Raw genomic sequence first — 22,502 nt, 5'->3', positions numbered from 1 at the left:
GAACATGTGTGGATGTGGCTGGGTTATGTTTCTGTGATGAAGATTGTGTCAAGGGTGTTCGTGAACATGTCAGAGAAGTTTACAGCATCTTGTACTGAGGGTAGAGCTTTGATGAGCATGAGTTAAACAGTTTGTTCTATTGTTTACTCTAGGGACAGGGTGTTTTTTTTAAAGACCCATTGGGTCTGAACTTCTCTCAGTTTTCCACTCTCCCTTTTTTTTCAGGTCACATGACTTTCACCAGTTCCTCAAACTTGCACTAACCAAAAGTCCCAAAAAAAGGCCAACTGCTGAGAAGCTCTTGCAGGTAAATTTAGGGGCAATGAAACTTGCTATGGGTTCTGTATCTTGTGATTTGGTGCCTTGGCTCATGGGCTCAAAATGAAACATGCATCTTCTGTTTTCTTTTGGATTAAGTAAAGGCCAGTGTGATTGCACAAAAGTGTACTCAAACTATTAATTGGTATGTGCGCTCACAAGTTTTTTCAGTGTGATTTCTGTGGAACTACATCAAGCCTAGGAGTTCATGGAATCCCTAAGTCCACACACTTAGGGGTTTAGAGTGTGTTGTGGGGCGCACTGTGCCAAAGCATTTGCCTAAATCCAATTATTCAAAATAAAACTATTTTCCCTAACAAGGGCGGTGAGGAGGCCGGGAGAGTAAGTATATGTAATTTGGTTCCCTGAAGATGGGTTTCCCGAAATGCTTTGGGGCAATATGCAATTTCAGGATTGATGAAGATGAAACTTTCATTATGTTTTCATAATAATAAACCCATACGTTTGCCCCAGAAGAACTGATGTTTATCATTTTTGTAATTAGTTTCATTTTGAATATTATATAAGAGAGGCCACTGGAATTATACAGCAGTCAAAACTAAGCTGTGCGGCAGAATTGTCTAAATGATGTGGTAGGAAAAGGCAATACCTGTGAGTCAGCGTTTGACTGCTAACAAATGACAAGCAGCAGTTATGTAAGGTGTTCACAAGGTTTTATTTTTCATTTTTTTATTGTTTTTTTTTTTTTAAACTATTTTTTTATACGACAACACAAAACACATACAACACATAAGCAGTGCATGGCTCCATTCTGAGATAGGGTTGAAATCCGGTAACAAGTCATGGTGGTATGTTTCAAAACAGCGGTACCTGTTGCCTGTATGCCTGAACATAGACATTTGTTATATGAAACGAATAGTGGACATGAGCACATTGATTCCAAGTCATCAAGCCAGTCATACATTGAATAATACAATTATGCTTGATTGGCTGTCACTGTACCTTTACCTTGGTACAAACAACACAGACATCGACCCTCCCCGTCAGAGCCTTCCTCCGAGCTAGTTACATCTTCTACAGCAAATTTATTGAAACAATACCTCCACAACATGGTTGCATCTGAGGCACCCTCGTCGGTACGGGCAATACGCATGTGCATCTCCTCGGCCACCCCCATTCAAGGAGATCCCGCTGCCAAGAGGACACCAGTGGTACTCGGGTTCCCAGCGAGCCGATGGCCGTCTGCCTCTTGGCTAAGAGAAGTGCCAGCTGGACCTGCCCTCTGGGTTTCACAAAGCTTTTATTAAAGTTATACAATTTATTCCCTGGTTTGGTTCCTTCCTTTCTTTACTTCCAGTTCAGGTGTCCAGAGCCCTCCCATTGATCGCTTCGGTATGAGAGAAAACAAGGCAGGTCAGTCACCTGTTGATAATTGTTTGGAATCCTCCACCATTTAATTTCACCAGGGAGTGTTGGAGTGTAGGGTGGGGGGAATTTGTGCAGAAGTTCCAAACATGCTTGGGTGTTTTAACCCAAGAAAGCAAAATGTCCTTTGCCTTGCCTTTTATCAAGTGCTCGGCTGTATGCCATTGTTAAATACGGGTCATCCTCCTGTTCTCTCAAACCCTCACTGGTGTCTGTTGTGCTTCCCTTCCCTACAACCCCCAGGCCGGATTCCGGCACACACCTTGTGCTAGCCACGCACCTCGAGGAGCTTGGCTGGGACCAGCAGCACCTCAACGGATTCCTCCATCTTACGAATCTTCAGCAGCAGGTGTGCTAAGTTCCCAGGTCACGTGGGCACGGCGGTATCCTCTACTGTTTCCTGGATGGTCGCAGGTGCTCCTTCCTCCTTTAGCATCTTGCTGTCTTCAGTATGTTCTCGCAAAGGAATCTCTCCTAGTTGCTGGTTTCCGACTGAAGGGGCGCCTTCTGGGTTGGCGCACAAGGCCAAATACAGATTCCTTATCTCGGGCCAAGGGGTGAGCTCCGTTCCTTCTTCCTCTAAAAGATACGGTTTAAAGTCACGGTATTTCTTTTTGGCATGTGGAAGAACAAAATGTACGTCTTTTGGTGCATGATCAGAAGAGGGAGCCAGGGCAGGGAATCACGTAAGTCATCTTCCTCGTTACACACACCCTCCCTAAGATGTGCCTGATCGGGAAAAAGGGGAAAACTGGAGAGGTAATCGTCATTTCCTTGTTCTCTGCCCTTTCTATGTCTTACTTCAAAGTGGTAAGGCTGTAGGGATAGAAACCAGCACAAGACTCTGTTATTATTCCCTTATTTCGATAGAGCCTGGTAAGTGGGGACATGATCTGTATATAAAACAAAGGCCTTCCTCTCCAGATAGTAACAAAGCTTCACAATAGCCCACTTAACGGTGAGGCGCTCCTTTTCATTAGTAGGGTAAATATGTTTCCCTTGGGAATAACTTCCTACTGATATAGACAATAGGTCTCTTGCACCCTTCCTGATCCCCCTGAGTAAAAACCGCTCCAATTCCTACATCAGTTGCATCTGTCTGCAACATAAGATACCAAGACGGGACTGGTAGGGAGAGCAGATTGCAGTCCCTGGAAGGGCAAAAGACAGAAGGAGGTGGTTGTCTAAAGAGTGTAGAAGAGACTTGTGTTCTCAACAGGTCAGAGAGAGGAGCTTCTAACTCAGAGTACTGTGGTATGATTCTCCTATAGTATCCCAGGAGACCCAAGAAAGCTCTAATTTCTCTTTTTGTTGTTGGAAAGGGCATGTCTGGAAGGGCCATAACTTTTTCTGTCTGGCATTCTATGACTCCTTCTCCAAGAAAGTAACCTAAGTATTTAACTTTCCGTTGACCAAATTTAGACTTTTTTTGTATTAATATGGAGGCAATCTTGTTGAAGTTCCGAGAGGATTAGCAGGATGTTTCTTAGATGTTCTGGCCAGCTTTTACTATAAACAACAATGTTGTCTAGATAGGCAGATGAGTACCACTGGTGGTGCTGCAGTAGGGTGTTCATGAGTCTCTGGAATGTGGCTGGGGTGCCATGGAATCCAAAGGGCAAAACTGTGAATTGGTATAGGCCATCAGGGTAGCAGAGGCTGTCTTTTTTTGGTCCTTGGGCTCCAACGGGACCTGCCAGTAGCCTTTTGTTAGGTCAATAGTTGTACTGGGCTTTGCCCATTTTTTTCAATCAGATCATCCACTGTTGGCAAGGGGTAGCTGTCCAGCTTAGACTCCCTGTTGACAGCCCTGAAGTCTATGCAAAACCGGGTGCTGCCATCCGGCTTCGGCACTAGTATAATCAGAGAACACCAATTACGAGTGGAAGGAAGCATGACTCCCATCTTCAACATCTGTTCTATCTCTGCCTGAAGGGCTTGGCGAAGGGCAGTGGGAACTCTATAGGGTCGTTGTTTACTAACAACACCCTTTAGAGTAGGGATAGAATGGATGGTGAGGGGGTTCTCCCCAGTAAATCGGAGAAAATGGCTGCAAATAATTTTAGGACATCAAAGAGCTCTTTGCTTCCTCAGAGAGAGAATCATTTACATGGGCTTCCCCTATGCTATGCTTTGTATGTTCTGAAGGTTCTGTGGTTTGTTTGGATCTAGGAGGGGGACCCAACCATTTTTTTTAGGAGATTGACATGATATGTTTGTTCTTTTCTGGGGAAAGCAGTATCTGGTAGGTGACACAGCCTACTTGTCTTTGATCTTATAGGAACCTTGCCACTCCTCTTTCATCTTAGTATGTGAGGTGGGTAAAAGAACCAAGACCAAGTCCCCTGTGACATATTCCCTTCAATCTTTCCTTTTGTCATAAAAATGCTTTTGTATCTGTTAGCTTTTTTATAGATTTTCACAAGCCAAAGCACTTTTTCCCAATGCGAGACTTAAGATGGTTAGCATAGTCTAACAAGGTATCTGCTTTGTTCTCGGCGTCCTCCCAAGCTTCTTTTGTGATATTAAGGAGTGTATGAAGATGTCATCCAAAAAGTAGTTCAAAGGGAGAAACCCCTAGACTGCTCTGCACTTGGCCCCTAAGTACGAAGTGGGCTAGGGGTAGTAGTTGTTCCCAATTCTTACCATCCCCAGACAACATTTTTTTGAGAGTCAGTTTAAGGCTTCCATAATACCTCTCTATTTGTCCATCAGTCTTGAGATGTATGAACTAAGAAAAAGGTGGCTATGCTTACAGGTTCGCACTTCCTGTATGTGTGTATAATTTATTGTGGAAGTAGTGTTAAGAAGTCACAGATAGTACTCGGAGGGTGCCTTATTGGTACAACACCCAGCTACCTCGGGTGTAGTTGTGCTGATTGAGGGAAGTTTATTACTGAGTTACCAAGGCACACCAAAATAGTACATAGAGTCCATTTCTTGATAGAGTGCATCAATCAAAGTTCCGAAGAAGTGTCTGTAAACAGTTGTAATTTTATTCATCCAAGGCACCATGAATCCAAAGCACAACAGCCGACACGTGTTTCGTCATCAAGACTTTCTCAAGGCGTACGTTCGTAAGAGCAGTGTCCCAAAAATAAGGTGAAATACACAATAGCAAGATAATGTTAAATGGTAGGCAGTCTTGCCAAATACTGAAGGGTTAATAAGTGTTCCAAGCAGACTTGCGATGGTAACAGAGGTCTTCAAGGGCTTGGTATTTAGTTGTTTTCAAATCTGCTTCATAAATTTGGATAGAAAGGTACCCTGATCAGTAAGGATTTCTCTAGGAATCCCATGCGGTAAAATTACACTATTAGATGTTGATCAATAACTTTGGTATTAGCAACCTTTAAGGGCGTGGCTTCCGGATATCGGGTAGCATAGTTGACTATGACCAACGCGTATTGGAACCCTTTTGCTGAGTGTGGTGAAGAGCCTATGGGGTCCATTCCTATTCTATCAAAGAGTTTCCCTATGATAGGTTGGGGTTCTAAAGGATCACAGGATGCTGGTATGGGTTCTTTTGCTGGCATATTTTGCATGTTGGACAATACTGTTTTATTTGGGCATATACACCAGGCCCATAGAAATGTTGCAATATGGATTGGCTGGTCTTTTCTAAACCACAATGGCCAGCCAATAGATGGGAGTGTGCAAAGAAGAGAACTTTGGCTCTGAAGTCAAGTGATACCAAAAGATGGTGTTCCTCATTTGCCTTACCAATACGATAGGGAAACCATTTTTGTATCACAGACTTGGGGTACATAGTGTTAGGAGTTTTTTGATTGTTTTTAGTTCTCTGCCAGGTGTTCTGTAGTGAACTGTCATTTACCTAGGCCACCCTGAATCGCTTATCTAATATCCATGGTTCACTGGTAAGAATAGCATCTTGTGGATAAGAGTCAACATCTCTAGCTTCAGTTATAGGTTCTGTTTTGTTGGTCAGAACTGGCTACTGGGTAGGTTTTAGTGTCCCTGTGCACACAGCGAATCCCCCAAAAATGAATTGGGTACTATCTGGGAGAGATAGATCAAATCATTTTTAACAACCAACTGTTCGCAACCAGAGTCTAGAAGTGCAGTTGCTCAGTTACTGTTAATATGTAAAGCCACATAATATATGGGTCCCATCTCTGGGGCATAAGGGATGGACCGAGGGGTGTAGCTGCCATCCATAGGTTCCTCGTCTCCCTTCACCTTTTTCTTCCTACAAAATCGGGCGCTATGGCCCCATTCCCTGCATTCATAACATTCTGGGCCGGGAGTGACAGTAGGGTCAGGTCCGGTTATCTTGGTCCTAAGGAATTCTTGGGTACGTTTATATGTTTTTTTCTCACTCCTAGATGCTGGAACTGGTACTACTTCATTGGGTTTCTCAAAGTCAAACGGCGCTCCCCTAGATTGAGACTGAGCAAGGCTGGTGGCTATCTCAACTGCATGCTGTAAGGTTAGACATGTTGCATAAGCCACCTCTAAGTCTGGAAGGGCAATGCTTCGAGATATTGTTTCAAGAAAATGTTATCCGTTATTTCCTCCTTATTGATTTTCAGGGTTCAGTAGCATCCTTCATTTTATAGATTAGCGTTTTAGGTATATCCCCTGGCGCTCCTCTCTCCTTGCGTAATTTGAGTCTGTGGGTTTCATCATAAAGCCCTAGACAATCCCTAATAAATTTCTTGATATCACCATATCCAGAAGTTCCGTCTTTGTTGGCAGTTTGATAGGATGTCTGTGCCTCCCCAGTCAATAAAGGGTCCGGATAGAAAGGTCATCGCTCAGCTGACCAAGCGCTGGCTCTTGTGTCTCATTGAAAATTGAGAAAGAATGCCACTGGGTCTTCCCCCGAAATCTATTTTTGTAAAGGAATAACAACCTCTGGTGTTGGTTGACACCTCCTGTGGGCAAACCCCAGCTTCTGATTGCATCTGTCCCTCTGACATTTTGGTCAGACTTTCCCCTTGGGACTTAATGACATTAGCAAATACAGTCCGATCAATATCAGCTTGACTGATGTGCTTTTCGAGGGCCCATTCTAACTTGCTTTGGCCCTCCTTGAGTTGTCAAATATTGTCCTCCACCTTCCTCAGATGACAGTTACCCGCATTCTCCACCACTTGTCAGCTTTTGACTGCTAACAAATGACAAGAAGTTATTTAAAGAGTTCACTGAGCTTTTATCAAAGTTGTACACTCTAGTCCCTGATTTGGTGCCTTCCTTTCTTAACTTACTGTTCAGGTGTCCAGAGTCCTCCCACTGATCGCCTCAGTACAAGAGAGAACAAGGCTCTTTCCTCCGGCAGCGTCTTGGCACCTTCAGTATGTTCTTGCAAAGGCGTCTAACCTAGTTGCTCCTTCCCGATTAACCCTGCGCCTTCCGGGTTGCCACGCACTATCAGATATGGATTTCTCCTCCTGGGCCAAGGGGTGAACCCCGTCCCTTCATCCACCGATGGATACCACTTGAAGTCACAGTATTCCCTTTTGGCCTGTGGGAGAACAGAAAGTATGTCTTTTGGTGCATGATCAGAAGGAGGGAGACAAGTCATCTTCCTCTGTACACCATGGTAACCATGTCTGGGCTAAAAGTTCACCTTATTCGTACCAGCTTAACACTCATATATAACAGTACGCAATTGAAGAATGAGCAGTCAACCTTTGTGAATGTCTCTCTACTGAGCTGCAAGAAGATTTGACACTTTAAGTAACTTTTGATCCATTTGAGCTGGAAACTATTTTGTTTTGCTAAAATCAGTAGATTACACAACAGATGATGGATAATGTAGCACACAGGACAAATCCATAACTATGCAGAAAATGTTGTGGCCGCAGACTCACATAATTTCAGCGGCCCTGTCAGTAAGCCTACATTGTAAGCTATAGCCTTTCCACAGTGCGCTCCATGACACACTCTAAACTCCAGGTTGTGCAAGCTCATGGACGTTTGGAGTAAGCACAATAAATTGAACTACTGACACCACAAAAAACTGCGTTCTTGGGAATTTGTCTCAGTGTACTTCCTACTCTTTCAGCTGTTGCAGTCAAGACTATAGTGGTACTTAAACTAGTGAATGCTGGGAATTTTGCGTCATTGTATACTTAAAACCTGTTATTTTAATCCTAATAATTACATTTCAAGCCCCTGATTTTCAGACTTCTAACTCTTCCTTGGAGTACGTGTTAGTTTTGGCCATTATTATGGAAAAATCCATCACGCATGCAATAGATACCAAGTGAGCAAAGCCCCCATGCTTTGCAAAACTGAAAAGGTCAGTAGGTTTTGCCTATGCCAGTGAACAATATTGCTGCGTGAATACAATGTACTATTGACAATGCTATAGGTGTTAGAATTAGACAGATGTAGAAATAAATGTAATTCTGTTTGACAATTTAGTGAAAGACTGTTTCAACTACCATAGCAATCTCTGTATTGCACAAACTCCCTATTGTACAGCCAACATTTGTTAGCAATTTTACCTTCATTGTGTACAGCACTTCGAAAAATCACATGTGCGGTATGAAGTATTATATATAAAGCAAATTACTATTATTCATTGTTGTCCTCTGATAGCACACGTTCATGACACAGACACTCAGCCGCTCGCTAGTCATTGAACTGCTCGACAAAGCGAACAACCCTGATCTGGACAACGTCCACGCACTAGATGACTGTGACCTTGAGGTAAGCTCTTGATACCCACTTTTTCACGGCGTTTTTATGTTTAGAATTTGCTTGAAGGAGGTTGTAGCCCATTTACCCTCGCCCCTCCCAAAGGAGGTCAAGGACATCTATCCTGCATGTCCCTTTTGCAAAATTGTGGTTCACCCAACAATGAATTGGAAAAACATTTAGTAAAGGGATGAAGATTTTCAACCTTTCACTGCTACTATAGCAAACTCTGGTGAATTAAACAAATGCCATCTTGGGGAGAATTTCTGTGTAACAAAATCATCTTCTTTAAATGTGTGTAATTTTAGGTGTTGAATGTGAGTTTTCTTGCAAGATTGCTATTTTGTTCAAAATATGTACACACATGTGTAAACTCTTATGCTGCAGTCTCGCCACTGGCCTTGTTCACACTTGCTTCTCATTGTGGGAACAGATAGCCCCACAGGAGCAGAGTGGAAGGGGATGCATAGATACTGGAGTGTATTATAGACCTCGTAATAGAAAAAATGAAGTGAGAACATATGGTAGGAGCACATAGAATTAAGAAGAAAACTTCTAACACCACAAAAAAGAACGAAAAGAACATAGAGACGGGCCATGTCTGCCAAACACCCTTACTTCCTGGTCACACCATATCGATATTGATTCAACCAGTTCACCGAAAAAAGAAGAAAGTCACAGGGAAGGGCAATAATAAAAAAAAAAAAAGTGCAGGTTTGAAGACGGGTGGGAAGGACACGCAGTCTAAGCAGCACATTTACAGCTGGGCAGCCAACAGCATGATACATACGTCCAGTGCCTTTGCTGCAGTGAAAAGATTTAGAACAATTTACAGCACACATTCATACCAAACCTATAAAATTATATGTGAAATGTTTCAAAGGCGCTTCTTTTTAAAAGAGCAAATAATCTGCAGCCTTTGGCTCAGCCCCTTATTTGAAGTGATGCGAAAAAGTAAGTACATCCTTTTAATATTCTATGATTTTGCTTAATATGACATATCTGACCTTCATCTTGTGCTAAATTAAAATAATTTAACATCATGTGACAACACAGACAAAATTTACTATGTCATTGTTCAAGAAACAAAACAAAATCTGCCAAAATGTAGTTGTGTTCATCCTGGCATGTTCAACATATTCATTGAGAGACCGCAATATACGAAGCTCTGTGATAGATACAAAGTTCCAATACCAAGCTTATGCTTGAGTAACGAATTTTTTTTAACAACATCAAAATGTTTTCTGATGAAAACACTGGACTGGCCATTGACGCATTCGTACACTTGTGAGTATTCACTGGTATCTCTGGCAAGAAGCTTGAAAAAAACAGGTTTGTCTTGTTTTCCCAATGAATTCAAAGTGTAGCAAAGGTTGCACGTGTTTGATAGTTTAGTGCACAAAGTTGATCTCCTACCAGTGAATAGATGCTAACCCAACAGTTCAAAGATATTTTTTCCAGATAGTTACATCTTTAGTTTTTTGCAAGTAGAATATTGAAAACTATATTCCGGGGTTTTACTGTATCTCAAGTTCATAGAAGAAGATAATGTTTTTTGACTGCCCTCTCCTTTGGTACCATTCCAAGATTTAGAAACGATGTGTGTGTTGTGAGCTATGGTTGCGTGCAGTAACAAAGAGTTTTATGTGCCTTTGTCCTTCCAATGCTCTATAATCTAGACTTGTATACCCTTCTCCTACCTTTGGCCTTCTTCGTTTTGGTCTTTCAAGGCAGTTTGACAAATACACTTTCTTCCAGACCTGCAACATATTCCCAGATAGGATTCCCTCATATGGAACGCACACGCAAGTGGGACGAACACCCTCTGAGATCCAGTGTGAGTACTTGGCAGTATGTATTTTTCACATGTTCTCAAATTTGGGATGCCTGGAGACTTTTGGACCTTCTGCATTGTTAAGGGCAGGTAACATAATGATTGCTTCAAAGCCACTCTTGGTGTAGTGGGAATTATGTTGGTGAGACTAAAGGGCTATGTACTTATTTAAGTGTGAGTTGTTCTTTATGGGATGTAGGAGCTCCTTGAGTAGCAAACATACATGTGTGTTAACATGTCCATATATGATTGGCTGTGGTTTTACATGCACATGTTAGTCAATTGTACAATTATATGTGTTAGTAAGTGTAGAAATTAGAAATCATGTGTGTTTGTATGTGCATGTATGTGAGTATGTATCACACATACTATAACAGCTGGACTGGTCCTCACTGTGTTACCTAACACTGTCTGTGCCAAACAACCCCCATAAATGTGTGGACAATGTTATGTCAAGTATCCAGGTGGACTTCACGTTAAAATTGTAAATACATTCCTCATTAAAATAAACGTCATGTCCTTGTAACTATATGTAGGGTAGGTAGAAGTGTGTGTGTGTGTGTATCTCTATTTCCTTATTCAGGCCTTATTCCCTGAAGAAGTTAATGTGAGAACAATGAGGTCACTATCTCTAGCACTTGGTGATACATTTTCATCTTGTACTTTGCATTGTTGTAGTTCACCAGTTGAAGTTTGGTGCACCGATGAAGAAGGAAACAGAACCATACTCCATCCCAATAAGACAGGTACTTAGAACGTAAGGTCTTATTCTTCTGAAGCCTACAGTCCTTGAATTAGATTCACAGTGAAGCAGAAAGGGGGCACACAGAGAAAATGTTTAATGATTGGGGCTGACTGGTGAGGTCAGTCCCTTTTAAGAAGATAGTATAGTGCTGCTTCAAATAATGATTTTGTTGGAGCTGTAACCATGATGTAATGGTGCAGAAACTGTGATCGAGGTTGATGGTGTAAGAGTGTTGGCCATATGTGGCTGGGCTAAGGACCTGTAGGTTTAATATTAGAGCTCTTGCTGTTGGTGGTTGGCTCCTGATCTCTAGATAAGCGGTGTGCGGGAATTCAGTGCATTGTTGTTCTTGTGGTGCAGCTGGAATATTTGATGTTGGTGTCTTCCTTAGTGTAACATGTCACTTTTTCTTTGTTTTTCTTTGCAGAGGCAGTCTGAAGATGTGTGGGCACATCACAGTGACGAAGGAAAGCAGTAAGTTTGAAATTTATATACTTCCTTAACTACTCTGGCCTGTGGTTTTCCATGATATGGCCTGTGTGTTTGATGCTGCTCCTTGGTCTTTTTATATATGTTTTTGAGATCTGTTTACTGGTTAGGGCCTACTGTTGGTCCACAGGGATGCATGGTCCGTTCTCTTAGGTCTATTTATCTGGGAAAGCATATTTGTTAAAAATTTTTGCCAAATCCCGTCAAATGTCTGTAGCCCGTTCAATCTAATATTTTTTCTGGCCATTCTTTCAATATGGCTCATCTATGGTTATGCTTACTTAATTCTGCAGTGTTTTAGATACCTCATTTGATTTCTTCTCTGTAAGACGCAAGAACATTTTCAAAATCACATTTATTTCAGCGAGAAAACTGGATCATGAGGTGAAACGTCATTTGAAAAATATAAATATTTTGGGTTCTTCACTTTGTCATTTTCTTTAATACATACATTTAATTTGTTAACCGAGGAACTCTGTCATAGTTTTGTTGTTTGAAAGATTTAGGGTAACTTCCCTTGTTAACAAATGGGGACCAGGTTTATTTGCTCTTAAGACATTTTCCATCTGTTGCCTTTAGTGTCCAGTGTGACAAGTTGATTCAGAAGCCCAGGCTACCATTTGCGCTGGGTTGACAAATATTCAGCTCATTGACTTGTTTGAGGTGAAGCAGGATAGCATGAACCAGGCTGGTCCCTTGTTTGCTCTGTTTATAAAAATAAAATAGAAGTTATGAATATGTGAGACAGAAGTCAGTTTGGTCTATATTTCTGTGCATACTACAGAATTAGTGTACTGGTGAATGTTCTTACTAGGTCACTAGGGTGGGGACACTATTAAGAAGGTGAGGAACTTTTGTGCATGCTGCAGTTAGCTTTCTTGGGGACACATCGATTCATAGTCTTGCAGAAGTGATATAACGTATGCTTCCCATAGCAACAGAATTGTTGTTTGATGGACTGGGGAGTTAAGAGTCTAGCTGGTTGTGTGCACAAGACATGTATAATTAGCCAGATGGATAAATGAGAATACATGAATTATTCATAGGCCAGAATATTCTTCAGCATGTGGCAAAAGTGAGAAGGTTCCAACAGGATAGGAAGCCATGAGGCCAGCTGGAGCTGTTTTACCTTCAGATGCTTCTCTTCTCAGCCCTTTATCTGAAGATTCCACCATGGCTGGGCAGGAACCAGTAAGCAGCACAAGTGTCGGACCGGTGTGCTTTTGGCATATTCTGAGGCTCTTCTTGATGGTCCCTCGAATGGCATTATTGCCCATCGCTCCACAGCTCATAGTAACCCATTTCCCTTTGCAACACAGCGGATCAGAGTCCAGGTGAAGGGCACAGTAGGTGTAGGCATACATGCTGAGTGACCATAATAAGGCCCCAGTGTAGTCGGAGTAACCTATAGAGGTTTTGCCCAGGAGTCTTAGCCGATGAATTACAGTAAATTCCAAGATAATGGTGACAATATACCCAGGGCAGCCTTGTGTGGTATGTTCTAAGGAGTCAAGGAGTCAGCTTCGTTCTGCTATCATTAACTAGCAGAAGTAAAGGTTTGTAGTGAATGTGTGTGTCCCCTTGTAGATGCGTATGTATTCCATGACATAAGGATAATTTCAAATGGTAAGGATAAGTGGCATCCCTACAAAAGCATCCCCTTAAGCACCCCCACCAGGTTAGAGCTGTTCCCTTCCATGTGTGTATTTCTTCCAAGTACAGAAACAAGGGACACCCTGTTGAAGTCTGTGGCTATTTGCAAGGGAGGTCAGCAGTACTGAAACTGCCTTATTGTGACCAAAAGCACAGATAACAAGGATTTTTTTGGAGATAGGGACCAGCACACAAGGACGCCACATGCCATCGTCCACTGTTAAAGCAACACAAGGTAGCTGTTCACCTGCACAAATAGGCCCTCATTATGTCATTGGTGGTAAAAAATATCTATCGCAGCGGCGGCAGCCGCCAAAAGACTGTCGCTGCGGGTACCAGCCATCCGCTGTATTATGACCACAGCCGGATTTCCGCCAAAAGGATGGCAGAAATTTAGCTGTGGCCATGCCGGCGGATGACAGTTAGGTGGCTTTTCTGCCAGCAGCAGCCCCACGCCAGTAGACCGCCGCCAGCTGTATTATGACCCATAATACGGCCTGGTGGTGTTCTGCTGGTGGATGCTGCTGCGGGCAGCAGCACCCTGTCCCGTCTCTTGCCGGAGCACCCCCTAAACACAGGTAAGTGGGACGGTGGGGGGTGTTGTGTGTGTATGCGAGGGTGTGTATTAATGTTTGTGCGTGCGTGTATGCAAGTGTGTCTTGCGTGTTGAATGTGTGTGCATATATGGAGGTGTGAGTGCGTGTATGTTGTATTCTGTGAATGCGTGTCTGTGTGTATGAATGAATTTGTTGCAGATGTGTGTATGAATGGATGTATACATGGGTGGATGAATGTGGGAATGGGTGTGTGTATGCATGTGTGCATGTGTGAAGGGGGCGTTAATGTAGGGAGGTTTTGGAGAGGGAGGGGGGAATCTTGAGGGTGGGGTGGGGGTGGGGTGGAGAAGACCTCTATCAGTGACAGGGAAGGTATTCCCTGTCACTGATAGTGCCTACCGCCATGGTTTTCGTGGCGGTAAGGGAGCCACGAAAACCATGGTGATAGGCGGGTCATAATCCCGCAGGTGGTACAGTGACGGCTGCTGGGATGGAGATTGATATCTCCAGCCCGGCTGCTGTTACTGCCGTGGCGGTCGGTGTGGTACATTGGTGGTTCGGTTTCAGCCAAACCGCCAATGTCATAATATGGTGGAAAGTACCACCAGCCTGTTGGCAGTGCATTCCACCATAGTACCGCTGACCGCCAGGGTCATAATGAAGGCCAAAGTTTTTGTGTCCTCCATTGGGATGGAGAACAATGCCCAACACTGTGTGCATTGTTACAATTAGGAAGGTTATGACTAAACAAGGTATTACAGAACCTTCCATGTGCAAACCTCAGCCCTTTGGAACTTCTGCCCTCTCTTCTTAATACTCAAAGAGAATCACTTCAAATTTTAAAAAATCTGAAAACACTGCCTTTCTAATCATCCCACGGGCCATCATCCATCAGTTAGACTCCAAACCTTTCATTCAACTTAATTATTACTTCCACATTCCCTCATTTTAGGTCGGAGGCCTAAGACCAGTCAGTCTCCAACATATCTCCATATAACCTACCATGCCACAATAGCCCCACGACAAGTCTTCAAGTAGCGGAACCATTAACAATTCCTGGGATCGGCTTTGGACAGATATAACAGTTTAATTGCATTCTATAGTTTGTATATCGCAACCCCAAACCTTTTGTACTGTGAGTTAGCATTTGTGAGGTGTTTACTTAAAAAAACTAAATATCAAAGTACAGATCATCCTTGAGAAGCTTGACATGTTATTTTGGCTATTTTCGTGAAACTTTAACACACACAATAAGAAGCTACTAACACTATTAGTAACTATCACGCTGAAAACTGTTTCCCACTGAACGAGTTTATTTACATGGTGTGCAATACAGAATGTTAGATTAGACTAATTGGACATATTGTGCAAGAGCTACGGAAGGGGTAGCCACCTTTTTCATGATGTTTGGGCTACCGAATGCTTGTTTACAAATAACATTGCAGAGATGTAATGCAAATGTTCTGTGATGAGTCTGGAGGATTCAACCTTTCTTAAAGGCCACCCCATACATTCTCCACATGCCCCACAAGCAGTCTGTGTCTTGAATATTGGCATTGCAGGTGCCAGGCAGAAACTCTGCCCAGAGACAGTAAAGTCCATACAAGCATGTACGAAAATTCAATAATATAGACTTTGATCAATGGGGAGAAGGAGGGCTGTGTTTTTCTATTTGCAACTTACACTTTTTTTCTTGATGTTTTCAGGAGTCTCCTGCAGAGTGTTGAAGAAGCACTGGAGGCAAGGTATTGCTAAGACCAGCCCACAAGGATGCATTTCATTTAGCATTACGAACGATGTATCTGTCCATTTAATCTGATTCCATCTTCTTGCTCCTCACAAACAGTGCTTAATCATCAATCAACATGATCCTTCCCTAATAATTCCAGATATCTGTCACGCACCATTTACCTGAATCTGTTGTCTTATTGCCAGCATCAACCTCAATAGATCAACAAAAACCTATGTAAAATAGCAATCGTTTTACCAACCATCGATCTGGCCTTTACTGCTCTACCTAACCTCGCCAAAACAGCCTGTGACATTCTCCCAGCCCCCCTGCATGTCATGCAGCGGCATAGCTATGCAACAAAAGAGCGACTTGATTAACAATATACATGCTGGCTTGCATTAATTTACCACAATGCATGTTAATTATAAAAAACACCAGAACTGTGTGCCGAATTCCAACACAGCATGTAATGATGACACCTAACAAAACCATTCAAAACACCAAATCACCTTTTCCAACCAATCACACCTTAGCTAATCCATATTTACTCAGCAAGTTTTCTACTTGCCAACTAATAAACCAGCTTTGCAGATAACTCTCTAACACGGACATGAAGCCTCATAAAACCACCCAAACTACACAGTGCCCAGTATGACAATCATGCAACCACCTAGCAGTGTGCCTTTCGATAGACCAGTAAATAGCAAGCCAGCGTATCTTCCCACAACCTATAAGCTCACTACACATCATGAAACAAGCCATCAATATGTTCAGTCCTGTAGTGCATCTTGCTCCCCCTTCTTCACAACTGTTTGGGAATTAAGTGCTTGACCATAAAAAAGCGTCTTCAAAAGATATACTTCACTTTAAAAGTTTTGATGTCTGGATAACTATGTTCCCCCTCCTACCTATGTGAAAGTATTTTTGCCATCCAGTTTTTTTCTGCCTTTAAGGAGGATGGTGAATCTCCTTAGGTATTCCTTCCTGACGATGGGTGTGCCTCACTTGGTTTGTTTTTTCATAGATTTGAGCAATGCATGGGGTGTGGCCCACACGCCAAGGCCTGTCTTGTATATTGCCATCTAATGAGTTTCGTCCTCTTGGTGGTAGAATTCAAATGAGGTCATAGAAGAACCATAACTCGTCAGTGACTAAAAAGGAATCAATACTGAAGAAGAAATTTGACTTCACGTATGACAGAAATTATCACACTTTTGTAATATGGACTGGTTCCAGGTACAGTATGTTAGCTGCCAAAGCTTCATGGTACCAGTAAAAGCCACCACTCCCATGCCACTGCGGTCAATAAACCGTTCGGAAGACACAGCCTTTGGGTGCACAGATGTGCCATTATATATTTAACTCGATGCTTCTGCAAAGAAACATTACTATCAATATCTGTGCTTTCTAGTCCAGACCCCGAGCACCGAAACACCTGAAAAAGGCTGCACCCTCTTCTCATCCACTTAAGTTGCATCTTTATTAAATGATTAGCAGGGTTCACAAAAGAAGTCAGTACTCAATTGATACATGAGCCTCGGTCTCTTATGATAATATACAACATAACTTTACCAGAAGAATTGGTGCTTTTTTTTTCAAAACAGCCTTTTTATTGTCCTACACAAAGAAAAGGGGGTACTCCACACTTCCCCTTCTTCCATTCTGAGGCTTCTAAGACAACTTCATTCAATCAGGAGGTAATCTCTTAAGTATTTCCACAGAGACTCATGCTTCCTTAGCTGAGCAACTATTATATAATATGGAAGCATGAGGAGCTGAACGTTTACCTGAAAGCAACAAACTCATTGTTAACAAAATAGTGAAGGATCTTCATCTTACAATGCAGTATCAAAAACATAGATACCTACGTCTTATCAAGTACACCCCGGGCTGAGGTACACAAAGGATAGTAGTTACAACTTTTGAAGGGTTAGCTTTGTTGTTTCCTTACAAGATGTGAATGAATGCATGGACTAGAAGTACCAGAATCACCATGAAGGTTTGTGTTACTATTCAGTACTTGCTGCTCCTATCTTGTTACACCTTTTGCTCAATTGTACACGCTTTTAATAATGACTATTCATCTCTCTCTCTCATACTCACCCTCTAGGAGCCTGACGATAAAGAAGTCGGATGATTTAGCATGTGTGGTACGTATCTTACACGTGTTGAGATATATTTTTGTGATATCTTCTCTGAAGAGAGAGGAAAACCCCTTAATAGAAGCAGACCAGCAGTGAGTATACTGCATGCAAATATTTGGCCTCTTATGTTTCTTTTCATCCTCCATTTATGGTTTTTTTTTTCCCACTGCTTTCTGATTTTTGCTTTCATTTTTTTTGTTTATGTTTTCCACATCTTTCTTAGTCCTTCAGTTCTGGTTTCTTTTGCCTTTTTATCGGATTATGAGACATAACATATTATATGATTGCTTTTTAAAAAATAAACATGATTTAGCAATATAGAGCATCTGTATCCAATACCTTCTTGCAAAAATGACTTTGAAAGGAAAGTACAATTCAAATGAGCATGATCGTAAGCATTATCGAAAAGATCCCTAACATCCTAGTCTGCTAACATCAAAGGCCATATTGTGAACGAGGTGGACATAATCTGATTCCTTTTCTCTAGAAGGTACTAATGTCTTATACAGATATTAATTGTGCACCTCCTGAAGAAATCATATTAGGATACTCTAGGTTTAGTACTTATCCCCGTTTTCCAGCTAAACTTTGAGAAACGGGCCACAGCAGAAACACTCAATTTAAGTTAGGTTAACGATTAGAATTGTTGCAATATTCAACACAATACTCCATAGAATACTCTTGCCATATTGCACTGAGCTGGCTTCCGAGATGTCACTGCTTAGAGAACCTGCTGTGGTGTAGCAATCCGTTTTTTTAATACTATATTCTTAAATAAATGTTAGTTATTTTTTATAATAACTTTACTTCACATTCTCCAGCCGAGCTGTGAAGTGTAACAAAAAGGGGGTTTATATCTTTATTTCTGGATCCTCATTACCTTCATACTGGAAACTGATAGTGTTATCAGACCTCTTCTTTCTTGCACAACAGATAAAGTACATCATCTTCACTCGCCTACAACTTGAAAATATTTGCCTACAGATCTTATGGAATTTTCATGTGGATTCTGTAATCTGTACTGTCATTACTTTTTTGTCATCATTTGCACAAATGATGAAAAAAGGCTCCTTTCTTCTGCCTACCTCACTGCTTGGCTCTAGATGAGATTTTGTCTTCAGATACAGTTACATTAACTTAGCTTATGTCAGTATCCATGGTGAAACAATTATTCAGCTGTAATAATTTCAGAGCACTGGAGGATGAGTTAAGAAAATTGATTATTGGTTGCTAGTCTTAGATATCAATGTTAAATCTATAGCCAAAGACATTTCCTTACTGCAAACGTTCACTGTTAAAAACTTAAACTACTCCACAAAGTGACCTTACAGAATTAGAGCAATGTACCAGTGGTTTGTCTGAAACACCTAAACATCTTTTGTATGCTTACGATTGACTATTGTGGATCTCACCACAGTGGGGATGCAGAGCCAAAGCAATGTGCAGAATGAATCATGCCTCTCTAATAACTTGATAATTAACGCTACACATGCTAAGGACTTTCACTTGAGTATGTTTAGTTGCAAATTGGAGAATACCATTTAGAAAAGTTTATGCTCAAAGAAATATCTGGGTTTTGTTTAAATTAAAAATTGAGGTTTGAAGAGCATGAGTAACCTATTATTGGTAAATAGATAATGGCGGTAAAGAGCATGCTTAGTTTTAATAGGAATTTTGGTGGTTACTCTGAAGCTAATGTTAAAGGCTTATTAGTGTAAGGTGATCCAAGTAATGATTATGCCCCTCCCCGGAGCTAATTATAGATACGTCTATACTTTTAAACAGTTTGAAAGAGGTGTGCATTTAATATGGCAGCATCAGTTGTGGTAGAGGCCTTATATATACAGTTGGGCCTAAGTTTGATAAGTTCAGGAAATGACATTGTGTGCATCAAATGTTTAGCTTCACTTACCTGCAATATGCTAAATCAGTGGTTGTAGAGTACCTTAAAGCAGTGTATAAAATTGTGTTATACATTGGAGGAAAAATAAAGGATACCTTTTTTTTTACATATGGATTCTCCTTCAAATTAGAAAGGTTTATTTAAGGCGAACCATTTATTGTGCATAAAAAGGCTCTGCACGAGAAAACCGTGAAATTAATGTTTAAATGGGAAAAATATTTAATTTAGAATTGGCAATCTATACTTTTTTTGATTGCAGTAAAAATGATGTGAGACAGCCAGTTATTTTTTGACTATCCCCAATCCAACCCTTTCAAAATATTATGTTTTTTTGTCTGGTTTTGGTATGGTTCAGTTTATTAAGTTGCTGAACATTAAAAAGAAAGCTAGTGCCTACGTGTAACTTCATGTTAAATAAAAAATCAAAAGCGGTTACTGGGTCTCTTACCTATTGGTCAGGGTTGTGAGGAGAGCCCATGTTGGAAGGCTACTTTGAAGGAAGTGACTTTCAGTCCACCCATAATACAGGCAGAATTTCTACCATTGATTGATTCAAGGTAACATTCCTTTACCTAAACATAGACATTCTTAGGCACCCTGCAATTCTAACCAGTCTCTCCATGCTTGTTTCTAAATAGATGTGTATCTTAGCATCATCCATGTACAGCTCTAATTCTGGCTGAGTTTGGCCTAGTAGTTCAGCCAAGGTAAGCATGTAGATATTAAAAAGGAACTGGAAAAAGGAGGAATCTGTATAACTCCACATTGCACTTTCCAGGAAACAAGCACAGTGGTGTAGACATACTCTATGCCCCCATTGTGAAGAAGCAAATGAGTCCATTCAAGAGTCACCCAGCTCACTCCTTGAGCCTGTTCAGCAAAATGCTGTTGTTGTCCCTGTTACAGACTCAGAGATCCAGGAGGCTTAGAGCTACTAGATGTCCTTCATGAAAGGTAACATGATTTTCTCTGATGTTCGCCAGTGCGTTGCTGCTGTTTCAAATTCTCAGGTTGAGATTCATTTTTAAGATTACTTTACTTTCAGAAATTGTACTTGGATGTAGTAGTTAATTGGACAGGACTTGTGAATCATGTATACATTTGTTAAAAGAGATAAGGGTGATGACTGCAGAGACCTAATAACCTCATCTTCTAAAATGGGGTTAAAACCATGGGACTTTCTTTTGGTACTCATCTGTTCCAAATATCCTTCTGAAAGGAGCCCGGAACCTTAAACTGGCATTGAAGAGAACATAGAAAACTATTATTTTTACAGATTTCATGATGTGCCACCACAATGAGACAAAATAAAAGTTTTTCTTTCTTCAAGAATAATACCAAACAAGCCTTTGGCATGTCAACAATCACAAGAAGGTTTCTTAACTTGATGTCTTTGCCATGGACAATAGAAATAAGTGTACTTACATTTTGCCACAATTCGCCAAGGCAGGTAAACACATACAATGGTCAATACATCTGGCAAATCACATTTAGAGCATACCATTTCTTAGTCCTGGAAGTGGGAGAGATTCTCCAGTGCTTAGTATATCCTTTGGACCATAAAAAATAACTTAATCGCAAGTGTGAATGAACTTAAGATTTTATAAATCATAACCATAGATAAGTATTTATCTTTGCACGGAGGCATTGACAAGCTCCCGGACCATACCTACTCCATAGCTCCATAAGATACATTCAGTTCTCCTGTGTGACTGGCTGTCAAGATGGCCTCCAAGCACTCATCTTTTCCAAGTGTGAAGGAGAAGATGCTGGAGGAGAATCAATGAAGGTGACAGAAGGCAGTAAAAGGGGACATCCTACATTGTTGGACATATTCCAGTGCTCCATAGTGTAAGCTGAAGGCATGCACCAACTGTGAACTGAACTGGACCCAGTGCTAGAGAAAGAAATGCTTAGAGAGGAGCTAGATTCCGTAAGTGCACCAAATTGTTGTGAAATCATCTCATAGAAAACACGAGTGATATACAACTACTTTTACTCCTCTGAATTTTGGGGATCTCTTAGGATCTTTTTGTCTGTGGACTAATAAACATTTTCTTAATAAGACCTGATATTGGTAGCACGTGGTGTTGTGGATACATGTGTTCTTCATACTCCTGCCATCTACTGTTGTGCCTTAGAAGCTTACTACTTGACTTTCAAAAAGTCTTTTGAGTCACAAGGCATAGTGACTCCTGCCTTAGATGGCAATGCACATGGACACTGCCTCCATTGTTAGATTGTTTTTCTCTGTCATTGGGTTCAAACATGTTTCAACGCATTTCCCAGACTTGACACATTTCACAGACGCTGTTTCAGGGACCCAGTCTCTAATCCCTTCACTGAGAAAACCTTTGTTGGTCGTTCTTTCTTCTTCCTACTCGACATGCTGTAGAGACCGTCTCTAAAGACTGTGTCCTGGATCCTCGAGGGCCCCTTGGGGCTCCTTCCCTTCCACACTGATTCTCGAGAATGAAGAGAAGTAGAAGGTGATGGAGTAGAGGCTCTTCATGTCATGTCCACAGTACTACACATAATACACCTGGGCGGACCCTCACAAGGTTTGTAATCTGCATTTCTCCAGAGCACAAAAACACTTGGTGCTCCTCCTCCTTCGCCTTCAGGTGAAAAAAGACCCTTCAGCAGCCGATTGTCATTTTTGGCGATGCTGATCCCTCTCAGCAGCGAAGATGAAGAGGATGCAAGTTCCTTAGGCATCCCCACCCACCAGCTCAGCCCGGAGGTCGTTGGCTCTGACTCCTTGGAGCCTGAACAGATGGAGTAAGAGGATTAAGGTGCTTCTTTACTTCCCTCAGCACCGGCTCATGCACTCAAACACCACTGGTCCCAGGACCAGCCTCAACTGCTGGCTTAGAAGACCTCGAGAGGTCGAACAAGAGACCAAAGACCTTTGTAATCCATTCCAGCACAGGAAAGATTTCTACTGTCCCTGGAAAGAGGTGCCAAGAAAAGCAGGCTTACCTTTGAGGACACTCCTGAGCTGGATCCTTCTTCAGGGCCCTCCGCTTCTGCACCTAAAATGGTGCTCATTGACAAGGCTACAAGTCCAAA

General features: G+C 41.6%; 1 protein-coding gene across 2 annotated transcripts in view; it reads left to right on the top strand.

Annotated features, from left to right (window-relative positions):
- MAP4K2 (mitogen-activated protein kinase kinase kinase kinase 2) overlaps positions 1–22,502 on the top strand; it is a 305,818-nt gene that overhangs the window by 154,783 nt on the left and 128,533 nt on the right. For both annotated transcript variants that reach the window (XM_069208012.1, XM_069208011.1), the window contains 7 exons: positions 226–307; positions 8,275–8,385; positions 10,132–10,210; positions 10,886–10,953; positions 11,380–11,426; positions 15,358–15,396; positions 17,494–17,533. In XM_069208012.1, coding sequence (XP_069064113.1) covers positions 226–307; positions 8,275–8,385; positions 10,132–10,210; positions 10,886–10,953; positions 11,380–11,426; positions 15,358–15,396; positions 17,494–17,533 — 466 coding nt within the window. The remainder of the gene's footprint in view (positions 1–225; positions 308–8,274; positions 8,386–10,131; positions 10,211–10,885; positions 10,954–11,379; positions 11,427–15,357; positions 15,397–17,493; positions 17,534–22,502) is intronic.

Source organism: Pleurodeles waltl, chromosome 9 (genome assembly GCF_031143425.1).
Source record: "Pleurodeles waltl isolate 20211129_DDA chromosome 9, aPleWal1.hap1.20221129, whole genome shotgun sequence".
Taxonomy (NCBI): Eukaryota; Metazoa; Chordata; class Amphibia; order Caudata; family Salamandridae; genus Pleurodeles; species Pleurodeles waltl.
The sequence above is the reverse complement of the archived record's forward strand: the minus strand, read 5'-3'. Positions and strand labels throughout refer to the sequence as shown.